Below are 19,086 nucleotides of genomic sequence, written 5' to 3' on the forward strand. Positions count from 1 at the left end.
GGCAGCTATCACATCTACAGTGTTTGCAGCACTTTGTTAAAACTAAGTAGATAATTTTTTTCTCACAGAATGTAGCCAAGAGGAACTTAGCTATGTTAGCTATGTCTGCTTTAGCCATTCTACCAGTGTTAACTTAGCAAGCTAGCATGAACCTTTTTGTGCCATGTTAGTTACGACTCACTTTAGCTACCATGTTACCTGAATGCCACCTAACCTAACTTATATTGCTGACTAAACTTATTAATATTTATACATCCATCAAGGTTAGATTAAGTGCCATTCAGCTCAGTAAGTTAACACCATTAGAATGACGTAGCTAATGTAGCTAAATTATCTATTTACTTGTGACAATGTCTTTCACAAACAGTTATTATTTGATAGCTGCCCGTCTTTCCCAATTCCAACATCAATCAGTCTCTTCAGCAAACTTATCAGAACAGCAGTCTCCAGGTCTTCTTCTCACTTTCATTTTTTCATTCAGTCTTCTGTCTTTTTGTCTGCTCCAACTTTCCTGATGGAAACTGAAAGAATCCCAACCCACTTCCCTTGAAAACCTGCGTCCCCAAACACATTTTTTAGTCGTTTTGCTCCAGAGAAGACCTACACAGGTTTGAAGTTAGCAGTCAAAAAGAACCCAGAGGTACCTGATGCCTCGTGTTTTGTAGAAATGTAGACGACATGGCGTCACATCGAGATATTTCCAGTGCAGCTACAATGGAGTTTGATAGTAGAAAATGTTTCAGCGATCTAAAACAGCAACGGTAAACGTCAGTTTTTGGTGTCAGTCCCTCAGAATCAAAGAGCGAGGGCTTCTTTCTAGAGCCGCCATTTTGCACCAAGAGACCTTCAACAATCACACAGGGAGAAATCCATCGTAGAAGAGGAGAGAGACCAATTTCTCCACTGACAGTAGCCTCGATGGACCAGAATGCACAGCTGAACCCAGAGCTGAAATGCCCAGGCACTGTCAGGCACATTCTCTGGGGGGGGGTTGTTTAAAGGCATTCTGGGAAATGTAGGAAATCCCTAACTGAAGTACAAGTAGACAAAGCAGGTCCAAAAAAGTTAATTACAACACTTCATCAAAATAACTCCTGGAATGCGTTGGACATCACAGACTGATGATATGTAACAGTGTACGAGTATCGGAGGGGGGATTTTTCCTTTAGGTTGAAGTTCTGATGTTTATCTGATGATTACATGGTACGAAAGGTGTATCTCTGCTCCTAATGGGCTCATAATCTCAACACAATACACTTCAAGTAAAGTGTTACCAAAAGACGGGCCCTGAGCTGGAGAAACACTAGCTAATAACCGGCGCCCCATCCGCCGAATCCGGTTATTCGCCGACCGAAGAGCATGAGCTGCTTTCTTTCACATGCTTGTTTTTCGTTCCTGTATTCGTAAGTCGTATCATACCGCTGAGTGTGCCTACAGATTTAAATTTACATAACTGAAGTCTCGAGTACATGATATGAGCCATACAAATGCATCCATAACATGGTTAATGGATCTAGTCACGTGATTATAAGGTTTTCTTCCACGCGGTCCGCCGGACACGATTTTCTGTGACATAATCAAGCCTGACTGAAAGAAATGTAGCATGACTGGGTGGAGTAATGTGTAATCACTGGAGCGTGTGTTTGTGTGTGTGTGTGTGTGTGTGTGTGTGTTAGAGCCCAACAAGTGTTTTGTCTGATACCGATTCCGATACTTGGAGAGGAAAATTAATGATATCTGATACAACTCTGTGGTGATGATTCCATATATTTTATGGTGGCGTTCAAGATATTTGTCGTCAAAGTGGTCTTTCAAAGACGACAAATGGCTCCACTGAAGGCTGTTTGACTATTAATATCGAGTGTTACTTGACATTAATAATCATCCTAGCCCTCTCTAGACCCAAATACAATTTTTGAACATGTTAATTTATTCTAGCAATTTTGTGTAGAGTTATGTTTTTTCCATAAGGGTCTAGTTGAAACGTGTCAAAAACCTTGTTTTTGAATGATTGTGCTGGAATCTTGTTTGTGCTGATTGTGTTGGTGCATTACTGGTATAAGACACGTCAGTATTGATATATCTGTCAAAGGCTAACGTCAGACAATAACACTGTGCACCAATATACGTTGGGCCCTACTGTGTCAGTGTGTGTGTGTGTATGTGTGTGTGTGTGTGGTGGATAGAGTGGCATAGAGTACAGCATTAACCCCGTGTTGTATAAAAGGCCTTGAAACCAAAGGTGTTTTCTCCGCTGTAGGCCACGTACAGAAAGCCGTCCTCGTCCTTCTCCTTGTCGTACAGCTGGCCCATGGTCAGACTGCAGAAACAAACAAAAGAAGTCTTGTTAGACCATTACATTTACATTTTAGGCATTTAGGCTATCAAAAAATTCCAAGTATTGAGTGTTTCCCCAAGAATTGTATTCTTGTCAGGGTTGAAAAGCCTCTGAAACAGCATTTAGACCATCATGGGACACTGAAACTCTCCACTGAAACCCAAGATAATAATAACAATAAAAATATATATTCATGCATGTGGAACCTGATCAAAATGTCACAAGGTCTTCCCATAGGCAACCAGTGTAGTATTGAACAATTCTACAATAAATATGTAATCAATCATATCCATCATATCAGAGGTGGACCACACTGACAGGACCAGATCTCAATTTTAATAAAAGGCCAATCGTTCACTCCTCATTCAGTTTCCTTGTAATGCTTTATGATGGTTTATCTGTAAAGTCTGTACTTCACTTTATATCCAATAGAAACATCTAGTGATGTATCACCATGCGACATACTGGAATAACAATACTGCTTTGTCATTAAACACATTTTCCCCATTATCGGTGTTGGTTCAGAAAGTCTCGGATAAACAAAATCCTGCCATATTGCACTGATTCACACATTCACTCCCGAGACAGGCTGACGCACACACACCCACACACACACACACACACACGCGATGCACATTCCAGAGGTGTGGCACACATGAGTCTGCCACGATAACAAACTCTTGTGTTATTGTGAAGTGGAGATGAATGCGCAGTTGCATAAGGGAAGCGGTGGCTGTAGTATAGTATTTCCTTTCAAGGTTCTATTCAGCCAAACTCCTGGCTGAGGGTGTATCCCCGCCTAGATAAGGCATCTATCTATAGTGTTGCTGTATCCTCCTCCAACACAATGGCTATCTATGGCTAATGGCACTTGACAGGATGGTTCAAATGAGGTCGGGTCGCTCGGTGGGTCGACCAATATGTGTTCCTGTGTAAGATTGGTAATGCAGCGCAAAGAAAACAAGAAAATAAGAGTTAAGTTATAAGTTTAGACATTGTAATACTTTTCCAGGCCTTACATTTAGATCATTAATTTCAAGATTTTACCAGACTTTTTAAGAACCTGTAGATACCCTGAACTAAGACCTGAAGAAGAAATAAATAGGTCAGAGAAATAGGTCAGACTCTCTAAGTGTTTGTGCATCACATCAGCATGTCAATAGGTGACAAGTGGTGGTTTTTGATGGGTGTGAACGAAGAGGACAGGTGTGGCTGCTTCCTCTTTCACAGGCAGATTGATTTCACGCACACTAAGAACTCATATGTTCCTGCTCTTCAGTTACAGAGATGGATGGATAAACCGACATGCACCTACACACATGAACGGGGTGGGGGGGTTCTTGCTTAAGCTTTCGCTGCACATCACTTTAAGTAGGCCAGGGCCTCGCAAATACATAATTAATTGCATCGGTGTCCACTTGTTTAAGTGGCGACAACAACGCCATAGCATGTGAACAACTCATTGGCCTTCAGGAGATTACATAAGGCGCATCTACCCATGATAAACAAGAGGCAAAGGATGCAATAGGATGCAATAGGATGCAATGGAGTCAGGATGTGGTGTAGTGTTCCTTGACCGACTTCAGAAAGAGGCGTGCTCAATTCACTTTCGGTTCAATGAGTTCAGCAGGTGGATTTTCTTAATTCAAAAGTTAAAAAACACCAGTTCCTCTGTCCAATCTATAACAGAATACTTGAATAAATGTATGGTCGTTAGCAAGTTGGGATTCTGTTTACATGCTTGAATTAAAAGGACCAGAAACACTAAAATATGGTTGAGATGTTAACTGATATCTAGGTGTTGTTTGAGATATAAGATAATAGTAGGCATTACCTCCACACATAGGTGTATATGTTTAAGTGCTGATGTTTTAGGCGCCAATCGACAATTCTCTTTTTTCCGGGGTTAAGAATGCAAAGAAGGTGAACGTCATCGGATGTTTCATAGTGTCTTACTTTAGTTGGACTCTACCTTGGCTAAGACACCGGGGTTTCTCGACTGAATGGCGGTGTGGGTTCGAATCCATCTTCTGACAAGCGGTTTTAATGCTTCTGTAGTTGGCGGTTTTCCTATAATTCCACACTTTTCAGACAACCTGTCTATGGGCAACTTTGTATGACCATTAGTATTCTTTCACGGTGCGTTCGTTCCTTAAAGCCCACTGTGTCATCAATTTTGAGATTATTCTTTTTCCTCAATTCCTATGCCATCTGATTGTGTACTTTTCAGGTATTGGGGCCTCACATACAGTAGTGCACAATTCTTTGATAGTATAGAAAGTGAAAGCTGCACTAGGCAACTTTGTTTGGAAGTTGCAGCAGGAGGTAACAGTCTGAATTTTTGAAAGTTTGAAGGACTTCATTACCCAGAAATCATGTAATGTGACGGCCAATGAACTGGTCACTTCCCGGACCTAAGTTGTTTTTTTCTTAGCGGTTGGTAGGGTGGAGATGACACATAAAAATCGTGTCTAGTGCAGCTTTAACTGCCCCGCTAATATTTACCGTTCTCCCAAACTGTATCACCAGCTTGATGAATGCATTAATGGAGGGCAGTTTGTGAATTTGGACATATGTTCATGAGTCCGTTCCTTCCCATCTCTCACCTGGACTGGGGGACCGTTTTGTCGACGAAGAGGAAGATGGCTTTCTCCGAGGGCAGCTGGATGCGTTTCCTGATGATCCACATGAACTGGGCCACTGTGATGTCAGAGGGCACCAGGTACTTCCTCTTATCGATGTCCACTATCTGCGAGCCGGACACCTTCTCCACTATCACCTGGAACACAACCGTGATACGCAAACATCAGCGCTTTTGTGACACTCCATAGTCATACGGGTTGCATATCTGAATACCTTCTGACTAACATCTCATCTGTGGACATCCATTGTTCATTTAATGTGATTATACTGTAGCAGGACCGTGTTTATCTGCGGCCTCAGGAATGGATGTAGTTCACGAGAAATGAAATGTTGGGAATGCTAAAAAAGTGTTGAGAACACAACTCTGAAATGCTCGATGTAGACTTTCTTACAATTTAAATGCATTTCATTTCCAATATCAAGGAATTTCTCATAATTTCAGATAGTCAATAAAATATTGTCCCACCACCACCGATTTTTTTCTACATTTATTTGGTAATGAGGAGTGATAGGTTCAGATAAATGAAGTTCCACTGTATTTTATGCGGACCTTGTTTCGGATAAATGAGGTTCCACTGCATTTTATGCCGACGTAGGTTCAGATAAATGAGGTTCCACTATTTTATGCAGACCTAGGTTGGGATAAATGAGGTTCCACTGTATTTTATTTAGACCTAGGTTCAGATAAATGAGATTCCACTATATTTTAAGCAGACCTAGGTTGGGATAAATGAGGTTCCACTGTATTTAATGTAGACCTAGGTCAGGGTAAATGAAGTTCCACTGTATTCTGTGTGGACCTAGGTTCAGATAAATGAGGTTCCACTGTATTTTATGCAGACCTAGGTTGGGATAAATGAGGTTCTACTGTATTTTATGCAGACCTAGGTTGGGATAAATGAGGTTCTACTGTATTTTATGCAGACCTAGGTTGGGATAAATGAGGTTCCACTGTATTTTATGTGGACCTAGGTTTGAATAAATGAGGTTTCACTGTATTTTATGCGGACCTTGCAATATGAACCTCATTATCAACACTGAAGGGAAATATCTTACATCTTCCACCAGTGATGACATATTGTATTTAATGCCCTAACCAATGCAGCGATCCTACACAGTGGGAGGAACCTTCATCTGCGCTCACCATCTCTGTGGCCTATTCTTTCCCAGTAGTGTTCCCATTGAACAGGTGCAGAATGAAAGAACCGGTAAAGAGGATCGAGTTTAACAGGCATTATCATCCACACAAAGGACCTTGAAAACAGCATACAATGAGGCATTTCTTCAGTCCGGTTTGTTTAACACCTACTGTTGTCCACACGTGGCACGGGGTCACTCTGTAGGCCCTCTGACCTGAGGTCAATTTGCAGCTCGGCTGTATTCCGCTACAATTGGCGTGGTGAAATTTGCCTCGAAGGCAACTGCTTTTCAATGGTGACAAGAAGGTGTGTGTGCTTTTGTTACCCAGTGTGAAATTAATTACACTACAATAGGGCTGCAACTAACGATTATTTTCATTGTCAATTAATCTGTTGATTATTTTCTTGATTAATCGATTAGTTGTTTGGTCTGTAAAATGTCAGAAAATGGTGAAAAATGTGGATCAGTGTTTCCCAAAGCCCAAGATGACGTCCTCAAATGTCTTGTTTTGTCCACAACCCAAAGATATTCAGTTTACTGTCATAGAGGAGTAAAGAAACCAGAAAATATTCACATTTAAGAAGCTGGAATCAGAGAATTTGGGCTTATTTTTCTTAAAAAATTACTCAAACCGATTAATCGATTATCAAAATAGTTGGCGATTAATTTAATAGTTGACAACTAATCGATTAATCGATTAATCGATGCAGCTCTACACTACAACTGTCCTGAAATCAGATCACAAACACAGTACATGATGGGTTTCTGGTGGCTCGAAACTAAGGTTCGACTGATATGGGTTGTTGAAGGCTGATACTGATATTCAGTATTTTAAATGTTTTCATTTTCCTGCCAAAATGTTACAAGTATTCAGTGTTTCCTCCAGAATTGTATTCTTGTCAGGGTGGAAAAGCCTCTGAAACAGCATTTAGACCATCATGGGACTAGACCCAGACTAATGAAATTCATTTTGGGTTAGCAGCTCTTTAAGGCGGGGTGACCACCACACCTGTTCAACGGTAGGAGAAACTCTGGCACACATTAGACTTTTTAAATGTTTAATCATCTTCTGTACAAAGAAAATAAAATTCATTGCAGCTTTTGCAGACTATTTTCCTCCATCGTATCAGAGGTGAAGAACTGGCCGACATCCAATATTTAATGTTAATAAAAGGCCAACACCGGCCTGATATATCAACAAACCGATACATGGCTCTACTCGACACATACATCTAATGCAGCAGAGACTCTCAGGCTAAAGCTAAAGCGGCCGCTAACTGCTGAGTCAAACCCGGTGGCCTAGTAACCCACACCGCTGCAGGGGACGGCAGATGTAAAGCTGAAACACAACTGGAGCGCGGGGGGTGTGGGTGAAATACTATAGGGCCTTCGCTAGCATGGGGGTGTGAAAGAGACAAGACAGTGACAGTGGACCAGAAGGAGCTGGTGGACTCCCAACTAGTCCTGGAATATCATGGAATTCTGAGAGGTAGATTCCAGACAGGGGAAAGTCAGGGAATTTGATCAATTCTCTGGGGAAAGTCAGGGAATATCATTGAATTTTACAAATGGGTCACTTTACAGGAATATAGCAGAATGTGTTTGATTACTCGTTTCACACATTCATTGCATTGGATGGTTTTCAGCCCAACTGGAGTGGAAACCAGACTGTTCCGGCCCTTTAGAAAAACATCAAACCAGGAAGGAAGGACATTTTTAGGTCATGGAAGACACTCTTAGTCATGTAAAGTCATGGAAAAGTCATGGAATTTTGCATCAGGGCCACAGTGGGAACCATGATCCTCTGAGGGGTGTCAAAACCCCAAATCTGTCAGTCATGACTTACTTGAGGTAATGCCACTCACTCACTCCTTGTATCTCTTCTTTTCCCCCCTCAATCCCTGCCATTCCCTCACTCATTCACTCCTTCTATCTGTCTTTCTGTCACTCAAGCCCATCCCCCTTTACTCACCGGTACTCTGTCAGGATATTTGTTGCGTATTTTGGCTGACTCCACACATCGGTGCTCTGAGGGGAGAGACAGGAAACAAACAGGAAGTCGAGAGATTAAATGGATGAGCAAGGCCTCTGAGGAGTCTCCCCCTGATGTGTCGCTGCCAAATACAGCCAAGCGTAGTCCAATATAGTGCTCCATATGCAAGATCAAGCACCGCATAAGGGCAGACAGGAGGCCTTGCTGGAAGTAGAAAACTGCTGCAATCTACGTAGCAGGGAGGAGTAGATGTTGGACACCAGGCAAAAAATACTTTATCAGAGAATTTCCCAAGGCTGACATCCATTACAAAGAGGTTAACATGCCACAAATCACAGCAAAGCCACTTGGTTCCCTGCCCGTTTCACACTGGAGAAAAATTATCTTTTATTATTCTTGTGTAATGGACCCAAACCAAGCCGTAATTGTCTAGTGAACATAATGAACTGGGACGGTATTCTCTATCAAGTGATACTCGCAATTTTTGTACTGTACTGACATTAGTGCCTCTCTATTCTCAATTCACTTTGCTGGCAGGGCCAGATGCATCAGGCAGACAGACTGAACAGAGACCCTGCAGGGGTGAGGAGGTGTGGTGGATCCATTTAGGTTCAACACATCACACTCTGCTTCATTAGCCTAGATAAGAGGCCTACTTTTGGAAGCACCTCTACAAAATTGGCAGCGGCGTTTCATCAAAAAAAAAGGGAGACCTGAGGTTATCTGAAGAGGGTAGAAGAACAGAAGCTGTGGAGGAGGAGTGGAGGGAGAAAATAGAAATTCAAACCCAAGCAACTCTGGGTTGTATTGGGTTTAAACTGCCAACAGCCAAACACAAAACGGGTAGACAATAACAGAAATGTCTATTTTAGCCTCCTTCTAAGAGTTGTCTTGACTTCTGGGGTTAAAAACCATCTCGCCCTGATAGTTGCCATTTCCTTTTATATGGAGAGAACGTTACACCAAACTGCATACAAAAATCAGGTACTTCAATATGGCCTTGATAATCGGAAAACGTGCATACCTGGTAGAATATGACTTAAGACCTTTAAGCCTTGCTTTGGAGCAATTCTTCAATTCGGCATGTGTCTAATACAAATGGTAGTACCTATTTCAATTCAATTTCAACTTTAATAATTGGTTCGCCTATAATTCCCACTCTTCTTCCATCAAAATACACCGTGGAGGGCGGTACCTAGCAGTGTGCACCAATTCTAAAAGTTGTCATTTTGTTGAAATTAAGTAGTGCTTGATAGATCATATGTACGCCGAATTTACCAGCAGGCTCTAAGGATTTGTGAAGGCCTCAAGTCGTGTTCTACCAGGTAGGTGCGATTGCCGATAAGCAAGGCAGTGTTAAATTGCCACATTTCTGAATAGAGTTTGGCGTACCGTTCTCTCCATATAAGAGAGAACGGCACGCGCCGAGGCTACAAGCCAACTTGCTAACATGATCTGTCAGCGCTGTACAAGGTGAGCCCCCGTTTTCTGAGGGAAGACGGCTGTCATTTAACTTGCAGTAAGCGCATATTAGCGTTTTTTTTTGCAAGCCGCGTAGCCATTATGGTTTTTACAGCAGTGACAGGGAGCCCAGGCAAGCATGCATGTCTGCACCTTCGGGATGACATGGCAAACTCCAAAACAGAGCACAGGAAACTACAGGAAAGGAGGATGCATGACAGTATCAGTAAGAGCATCTGTTTCATAACAATCAAAATCCCTTTACCGAGGGAATGATCCTCTTTAAACATCCATTTCATTTTTGCTGGATCCCCACACTGAGGCGTGATGCTAAATTCGGAATGCGAGCGTCTAAATAAGCGGCTAATGTCGATGCAATGGAGCAAAATCCCGATAGAAAAAGATGAAAACAAAACGTCAACAATGTCTCTCTGCCCAGAAGCTTCCAACCGTCCGTCTAGCTGTGAGGTGACGTCACTGTCTGCTCAAACCATTCGCAGCAGGGGAAAAGGGGTAATGCCGCCTTCACGGGCTGTCGGAAATATTCGAGTTGAGCTTATATGAACGACCCTACAACGCAGTTCACATGACTGGGAAATAGGCAATTTTCTATGATACCAATACAATATTTAATACATCAATTACATGACCGATGTGCATTTTTCTCCTCTATTCTGTCGATGCAATACAAAGTACTTGAATAACACTTGAAAATAAAAGCACTTGATTATGCCACAGTTGTTCTTTCTGACCTTGTATTCAGACGTACGAGCTTAGGAGGAGACATTTAGGGCACCATTGAGCATGTGTACTTCAATATTTTTTATGTACTTTGGTCACCTTTACATTTTTCTTTTTTTTTCTTTTTTTTTTACATTTCGCATATAGTGATGACTGTATTTGTTTTAGATTTTGTAAAGGTGAGAGTGTGAGTCATCAAGTGATACATCGCTCAAGCTGAAAAAGAAAGAGGAAATAGAGGAGGAAAAAAATAAGAAGAGTGAACATATTTGCATAGGCCTATATTTACATTTAATAACGGCCAGAACCATAAACATGACTGCTTTCCAAGCCTCCTCTGATATATCTATATTCAGTTCTTCTTCCCATTTAACTTTTTTTTCAAGAATTGTATAACCTGTAGCCTACTTTAAGATTTTGCACAACATTAATACAAATAATAGACTAATATCTTGATTCAAAGACATTTGAATTGTATTTCAATCGTATATTTTGTGCCTCCAACGGCGAATCCCCTCCTCACTTGTTTTTTTTAGTTGTCACTTTCATTAGACTCTTTTGGAATGACTTTTCTTTCTTTCTTTCTTTCTTTCTTTCTTAAATGCCACAGGTCACAATTTTGCTTTGAACTTGTAGCTTGAGCTATGTAGTTTTTTTTTTTGTTTTTTTTTAATAAAAAAAAGAAAAAAGAAAATTAATTCATCGTTAATTTGATAATGCCTTATATGGATAATAGTAAAGTTTTGGATGCTCTACCAAAACTTCTCACATTTACATTGGAAATTACCTAATTCCTGGACTACTTAAAATCAATTTAAAAGTCTACAATAACCTTTTTATAACCTGTATTCCTTTTTTGTAATTTTATGTTCTACTCACTTTGTTATGGCAATGGATTTTCTGACTGATCTTTTATTTTGTACTGAAGTGTTTGAATACCATTTTGTACTTGAAACTTAAAAAACAAATGTTACTAGTCACATTTTATTACATAATTATTATTATTATTATTAGTAGTAGTAGTAGTAGTAGTAGTAGTACTTGAAACTTAAAAAATGCTACTAGTTACATTTTATTACAGTTACATTATTATTATTATTATTAGTAGTAGTAGTAGTAGTATTAGTATCCGTTAGTCGTTGGATTTGGTGCCGTTGCCAGGATACCAGCGGCAGCCATGGTAACCGTGAGACGCTAAGCTAACAGACAGGAAGTAGCCGAAACATGGCGCGGCTTACTACTACAGTAACAAGCTAACGTAACTAGCAAAACAAACAACTTTGTTGCCTTAATTAGCCTCTCATACGCGATTTAATTCCGTAAGCTAATAGATGGGGGTTACTCGGTCCGAGTTAGCTCGTGTTTTGTTCTCACTCTGTAGTCTGTGACCGGTCGCTAACGTTAGTCCTCTGTGACAAGGACTCAGTTAGCATCCATGCTAGCTTGAATGTTTCCTAGCTGACTGACTGGTGGTCCACAGTACTACTCACAACTACATTTTGCGGGAACACAAGCTTATTTTTCTACCCCAAGTCTGTGTATTTTGTTATGGCTTTCTATGAAGTCTATTCTCACCCGGCTTTGATTCGGTACAAAACCAGCGTTTGCACGAAAGCCACTTTGTTTCTGGTGGCTGTTTTGTGCCTGACATACATCCCGCCTCTGCTGGTCGCTTACAGGAGCCAAGGTACATCATGTCAAACTCTAAGTTGTTGCTGTTGTGGCCGCTGTTGCCATTGCAGTTGAATACATAGGCTAAATAACATTGCCTTTATAAACGGTACTGTTTAGACCACCAGAGAACCTTGCTCGCTGTTTAAAGGCATTCTATTTTAGGTTTCTGGATAAAGAGGAGCACCTATGAGGAGCAGCCTGTCGTGAGGTTCCAGTACCAGACTCTCCTGGTCGCGGCAACCAGCACCAAGGGAGACTATGTTGCCTGGAGCACCTTTCCACATTTTAACAACATGCAGGGGGCCAACCTCCGGATCCCCGCTGTCTCCGTAAGAAGGGATCCTATTGGGTTCTACTTGAAGTGTATACCACAGTGTCAAGAATACAGTTAGAAATGTGGAGGCGGTTTGTCAGCTTGTCACTTTGATAAATGTTATAGTGAGTTTGTGTGTGTGTGTGCTGATTTGAGTCGTACGTGTGTATCGATGTACTTTGTGTGCACGCCAACACGCTCCACAGGTGAGAGAGGAGGACCAGAACCAGGACGGGAAGTCGGACCGCCTCATCTTCCGACTGCAGCTCCCTCTGAAGCCCGAGGAGCAGCTGTACGGCGTCCAGCTGCTGCTCACCTTCAGCTACCAGCTCTTTGTATGTATCCTGCTGCACTGCACCAGACCGCCTAACCACTATGTATACCGTATATAGAGCATAGATGCAGCTTCTGTCGTTCCACCGCTCTCCAGAGGATGTCCACGGTGGCGATGCAGAGCCTGGCCTTCGTGCAGCACTCGTCCTCCGTCCCCGGGGCCCAGCTGTTCATCAGCGGAGACCTGAGGCTGCAGCAGAGAGCCCCCCTGCCTCACCGCGGGCTCTACGACGTTTACAATGTGAGACCTGCCACCGCGACTCTCTCTCTCTCTCCCTCTCTCTCTTTCTCTTGCTCTCTCCTTTTCTCTTTTACACTCCAATACATGTGGAGTTTTGCCCATAGACGTGCATGTGAGTGCCTGTTTATCTGTGTCAGCCCTGTGACTCTGAAAAGGAATAGGTGGGCACTGGGTAGAGAAAAGGAATGAATGAGTGTGCGTATATACACACGTGTTCTGGTATTTTGAGGAAGATGTTGACCATTTGTCTTCACATACATGTCACCCCCCTCTCCCCCAAACCTATTACCTAAACACTAAGTATATGGGATAAAGCGGTGGTGCTCAACGTGGGGTCCGGGGACCACCAGGGGTCCTTGAGGGGGTTCCAGGGGGTCCCCAGCAAATTGATGAATTGTTAAACTTCACCATTGTTTAATTTACAAGAAGTTAACACAATTAGTAATGTGGAAGAATGACTGTTTTGATCATAGTTTCACTGTTATCTCTCTACCTACAATACAGATAGTCATGGAATTCTGGACAAAATCATATCTACCAATAAAAATATTCTCAGATTTAGGTCAGAGAGACCAAATCTCATCAAATGGGGGTCCGTGGCCTTAATGTGTGCTACATTTGGGGTCCTTGATATGAAAAAGGTTGAGAATCACTGGGATGAAGCAAATATTCCCTAGGTTTAAAAGAACTTGTCACTAATCTGCCGAGTGTTCAGTTTATTGAAATATCACCAGTGCACACCCACGCGATGTTCTTTAGCCCTCGTGCTAGTGACAGGAGAAATATTTGTACCTCACCTTATCGCACTGGAACTTTCCGTCACAGTGGCACACCTTTGATCGCGATGCGGAGACAACAGAAATGATAACGTGGCAGCTATTTCTAAAGGAATTGTTCTCTGCCTGTTGTTTTTCCCTTTCTCGGCGGCTCAGGTGTCGGTGATCGACGGCTCCAGCCCCTTCGCCAGTGCGTACGATCTCGTCAACATCATCGGGGCCTACCAGGATAGAAACCGTAAGTTGACGTGGTTCGTGCCTCAGTCCGCCAAACACCAGACCCCCCCCACCCCAAAGTGTTGTCACTCATCCCTCTCTTCTTCCCTCCCGCAGTGACCACAGTTCTGTCCTGTCCCAGCCCAGTCTGGACCGTGGGCCGGGCCGCCGGCTCGCCCTTCCAGCTGAACGCCGAGATCCGCTACCCTATGGAGGTCATTAGATATCCTTTAATGTATGTACAGTAAGTGTGTGGAGCGTATGTGTGTGTGTGCGTTGAAGGTTTTATTTACACTAAGATACACCACAATTTGAAATCAGATTTTTTTTTTTTTAATCAACACTGGAAAATGCCGTCCAACCTGTTAGACAATACAGTCTACGTATACTGTCTTCTGTCTCCCTGCCATTATCTGAACACAGTCTTTGTGTTATCTAGGCGTAGGAGTGGGGAAGCAGATCTGACGCTTAATGGACTATATTTATAGTGATGCAACATTTCACAACAACAATAGCAAAACAGACGCCTCCAGAATCATCGCCCTACTGAATTGTGCGTGAGCCTGTCGCACCTTTAAAAAGACGACAGTATCTTCAAACAAGCATATGAATGAATAAATAAGTAGATGGCTAGATACACGGATAGATAACTAAGCTCGTTAATTGTGAATAAATGAATAATATTGTCTAAGAAAAGAAGACGCTTGAAGTGTGCTCCTCAACATTTCCCACGGTCTTTGTGTTGCAATTCAATATGGTGGTTGTCCTTACACTTGTTATTGTTCATCTGGCACATGAATTGGTGGCATTAATAAAGATGGCAAACATTTAGACGGTGAATAGGTGATAATACGACAGCCTGCGCCAACAGGGAAAACCGGTGAAAGTTGAGATGGTGGCTGTAGTCGTCCATAGCTGCTACCTGCATTGTTTTGGTGAAATCAAACCAATAAATCTTTCTGATATCAGTTCAAAACAAAGCTGTTTTAATATAGAACTGTCAGAAGATAGAAGACATGTTAGGGGTACAGTTTTATGCAAAGTTTAATATAGTCTGGAGAGTTTAATATGTTCAATGCCAGTCTATATGAGGGAGGCACCCGCCTTAGGGAGGCACTGCTGAACTTGGCCACCTCCTGCATATCACCGTCTGTCAAGTGGGAAGTCTGTCAAACAAAGAAGAGCTGCCTTGTGCTGTTTTGTTTTTTAAATGTCACTCATCCTTAGGCTCATTTATCTGATGGAGTAAAAAAAACCCCGATCAAGTATTTGATGGGTGTTGCCAAGTCCAACATCAGCCCAAACAACATTTTTACACTGTGACATTAATACATGATAAAAATGAACCGCCTACTGTGCATAGAGATGTATCCGTTTTCCTATGCTTGCAAAGCCTAGCACTTTAAGAAGCTACTATGCAGACATTACGTTTCCTCCCTGGACCCAAAGACAGGGCCGGAAAAAGATGACAACAAAGGTTGTAAGTCAGATTTAACCCACAACATTCGTATGTTGCTATTCAGAGAATTTACCCCCACGGTTTTTGCCTTAACACCCCCTCCTCCACCTATCGCCCCGGGTTCTGGGAGACCGTCAAGTTTGCCTGGATCCAGTACGTCAGTGTTCTGCTCATCTTCCTCTGGGTCTTTAAGCGCATCCAGACCTTTGTTTTCCAGAACCAGGTCCTACCCACCATACCCATCCCACTGGGAAAGCCGCACCTCTCCTGATGGCGCCGGCGATGCTTTGACTCCCTCGTATACGAGAACGCCGCAGCGCAATAGGTGACACATCATTAGTTCAATGGTAGACAGCTCACTGCTGTACAGTACAATGGCTGCTTTGTCGTAAACACAGGAGGAAAAGGGATGGGAAACATTGTCTCATATTCTGTTATCTCACAGTTACTCTGGTACGACACTTTGACTGAGCCACCATACCAAACAATGACTGTTCTGTTCATGTCATGGAGGGAACAAGGACGGATAAGTCACTTAAAAGGAATCAACTTCCCTGTTAAGTGATGAGAACATAGGCACCAAAATCATCCATGTGTTCCCAGTACATCATTGACTCCAAACACTTTAGCATACACTATGTTGAGTGACAGTAGGCTCCAAGCTAACACTTTAGCATACACTATGCTGAGTGACAGTAGGCTCCAAGCTAACACTTTAGCATACACTATGCTGAGTGATAGTAGGCTCCATGCACTTAAGCATACACTATGTTGAGTGGTAGTAGGACACTAGCACTATCCAAAGTACGAAGACTGGCCTTTTACTAATAAAAAGGTTCTTACCTGTATAAAAAAAAGAAATATAATTAACTCAACCATGTATGGTAAGCAACAATGTATTCATCCATTATGCAGTGATTCCTAGCTGTACAGTCTCCCATTGCCATCACTTTTACTTTCTATAGAAACAGGGAAAGTAGTCCCTGCTAAATTCAACATTATGTTGAGTGATAGTAGGCTCCATGCTAACACTTTAGCATACACTATGTTGAGTAATAGTGGCTCCATGCTAACATTTTAGCATACACTATGTTGAGTGATAGGGGCTCCATGCTAACACTTTAGCATACACTATGTTGAGTGACAGTATCACTCAACATAGTGTATGCCAGTAAGTACCAGAACCTGTGATCTACTGGGGACACATGGATGATTCTGCTGTCTATGTTCTCATCACTTAACAGGTAAGTTGACCTATGGGACAATCTACTGAAAACTTGCTGTATTCCTTTAAAACTTAGCCCTCATTCACATTAACATTGGTTACTCATATAACACACAGGTACATACATTTCTGACCTTACATTTTCAAGGACAGGTATTCACACAGACCCTCCAGCTGTGCTATTCTTTGCCCTCAAAAATGCATTTCCTTCAGCCTGTTGACCTGCTCTGCACCTGGCTGCTTTATAGAAAAACTTCTGAATTTAGATTATTTGTACATTTGACTATGACAGATTGTGACAGTCATTAAAGAAAGAAAGTCTTTGTGTACCTAATTTTTCACCTATACCTTTTTGTAATGTACATAGCCTTAGGCCACGGTTAATAAATTTTTATACATTTGTACATTCTTTTCTTTTTCTTCTTGTCAGTTCTTTTACATGTCCTTTTACTTTCATCTTTGGATCCTTTCTGGATAATTTGATACTGTAAAGAGCCACATTTGAATGTCATCACACTGGCAAGATTCCATTGGTGTATTTCATTGCAGTTTTGCCGGGAGGGATGGAAAGGTAGCCTGTTGAGGACATTTGTACGTGCTCAGTCATCCTTAGTCCCTGCTAATATGTGACTGATTACAGTTACCCCTAACCTAAGATGCACATCGGCTACCATAACACACCTGACCATAAAAACTGACACCCCAGTGACTGAGTTGTTGACATGTTATATGTTTGACAGTAAATTATGAAGTCTTTTTGAGTAGTGTGTCGCCCGTAACCACTTCATTTGTTATGATCTGGGAAGAAAACCTGATTGTAGGTCAAAGCGTATACATGATACATGACAGGCGGCCGTCTGTACTGTAATCTACTGACTAACGAATTGTTGAGGGGTTTGTGGAAGGAGAATCAGCAGTAGCCTACTTTAGAGGCAAGAGCCATGGTTTAATTTTTCTATGACTCACTCTGTCCCAAGAGAGGCTTTGTGTCTGTCTCTGTGTTTGTGTACATGTCTATAGTCTGTTTGTCTGCCTGTCTAGCTATCTGTATACCATTCCTATACTGTATGTGTGTGTGTATAGAATGTGTTTGACATCTTCCAGTCGTAGGATGGCACAAAAACTCTTCTCGTCTTCTCCAGTTCTGGACCAGCACCAGTGCATTAGCTCATTTAAACCATGCAGTCAGCCGGTCCAGGTCCAGCCAGACTGTTCTGTAACAGTCACACCCTGTTTGTTTGACTCCGCTTCACTGTAGCACCTTATAAAATTCTCATTTGACTATAAAAGTCACATTTGCATTTTACATTTTAACCATTTCGCAGACACCCTAAGGTGCAGCCGCTGAATGACATTATTGTCGGAAGCAGTAAAATAATAAGAAGAGTGAAAGGCAGAAAGCAGTGCGAAGGCATGTCGAATAAGTACAAAACAATCCTGTGTTAACTACCAAGGTGAGTGTAATGGGATTTCAACTGGTGAGTACAGATGACTAAAGCAAAGAGAAATCTTCTCATTCTGTTTCAGGAAAAAAGCATCGGCAACCCAAAAATGGGGAAATCATTCTCTCACGAAAGCATTAAATGTTATGATGAGAAGAGTATGACGAATTTGTTTATTGTCACCAGGGAGCAATATAGGGAATGCAAACTGAACCGGTACGGTAGAGTGAACCGTAGCCCTGTCACATGGGTGTAAGTTCCTCCTGAGGGTGTCAGACCGGCTGAGCACCCTGGGGCAAAGTCACCCACTCCTCTCCCCTCCCCTCCTCCGCCATGATCCGGCAGCCTGTTACCGGTGACCACAGGGCTTCGGTGGTGCAGGATATGAGTCTGGCTCATGCAGGAACCAGGTGCATCCTTTCCCAGTGTGCATTATTTTTCTCCGGGATGAATCTCGTGATCAATTGTTTTCTCCCTCCATTCATTCGCCAGGACTGATGGGAGATGAACTGAGGTCCATTCTACTCCTTTCTTTCATACATGACTATAGTTGCATCATCTAAACAAGGGTGTCACTGTACTGGAAGAAGTACTCAGATAAGAGGTCAGCATCCAAAATAATCTACTTAGGTTAAAGTATTTGATATGAAATTTCCTTAAGTATCAGAAGTAAAAGTGTATTATTAACATGACATCCTCCTTTTTCAAAGCTATGAACGAGAGTAAAACTATGAAGTTCCCTAAAATGGAAATATGCAGGAAATCTAAATCAGGGGCCCTTGAAGGGTCCCCAGCAAAATGAGGAATAGTTTAATTTCATTATAATTTAATGATCCCAATTACAGAATGCCAAAGAGAGTGTAGACATTAAAAAAAAATCAATACTAAATCAACAAGTAAAATCTTCCCATATGGGTCACTGGGGCTAAATGGGGCCCAAAGTCAACTTTTCTACCATTGTGATGATGATGCGACTAATTTTTTTTTTTGACAGATAACTGTAATTACATGAGTGAAATTGAGACAGTAATTCGCAAACTTTTCCATAGATGACTCATCGGATGCCACAGACCATATGACATACAGGTTAT

At 42.0% G+C, this 19,086-nt stretch overlaps 2 protein-coding genes across 3 annotated transcripts; one reads left to right on the forward strand and one right to left on the reverse strand.

Annotated features, from left to right (window-relative positions):
* Positions 1-846: 846 nt before the first annotated feature.
* gabarapl2 (GABA(A) receptor-associated protein like 2) lies at positions 847-10,031 on the reverse strand. Its single transcript, XM_071542014.1, has 4 exons — positions 9,841-10,031; positions 8,094-8,149; positions 4,945-5,117; positions 847-2,320 (listed from the first exon to the last, which is right to left on the reverse strand). The coding sequence occupies exons 1-4, from the start codon at positions 9,872-9,874 to the stop codon at positions 2,206-2,208; spliced, it is 378 nt and encodes a 125-aa protein (XP_071398115.1). The 5' UTR covers positions 9,875-10,031; the 3' UTR covers positions 847-2,205.
* A 1,530-nt stretch (positions 10,032-11,561) lies between these two features.
* On the forward strand, positions 11,562-16,925 carry tmem231 (transmembrane protein 231). 2 transcript variants are annotated; one of them, XM_071542013.1, is made up of 7 exons: positions 11,562-12,003; positions 12,153-12,319; positions 12,510-12,638; positions 12,734-12,877; positions 13,810-13,891; positions 13,987-14,104; positions 15,546-16,925. In XM_071542013.1, exons 1-7 carry the CDS (start codon positions 11,865-11,867, stop codon positions 15,655-15,657), a joined length of 891 nt encoding a protein of 296 aa, XP_071398114.1. In that variant the 5' UTR covers positions 11,562-11,864; the 3' UTR covers positions 15,658-16,925. The 2 variants fall into 2 exon arrangements, with proteins under 2 accessions (XP_071398114.1, XP_071398113.1); XM_071542012.1 differs by having other exon boundaries at positions 13,987-14,092; positions 15,437-16,925.
* Positions 16,926-19,086: the final 2,161 nt, after the last annotated feature.

The sequence above is a fragment of the Centroberyx affinis genome, unplaced genomic scaffold (assembly GCF_046629955.1).
Source record: "Centroberyx affinis isolate AG114_WGS23_722 - 3 ecotype Tasmania unplaced genomic scaffold, CSIRO-AGI_Caff_v1 ptg003990l_1, whole genome shotgun sequence".
Lineage (NCBI taxonomy): Eukaryota > Metazoa > Chordata > Actinopteri > Beryciformes > Berycidae > Centroberyx > Centroberyx affinis.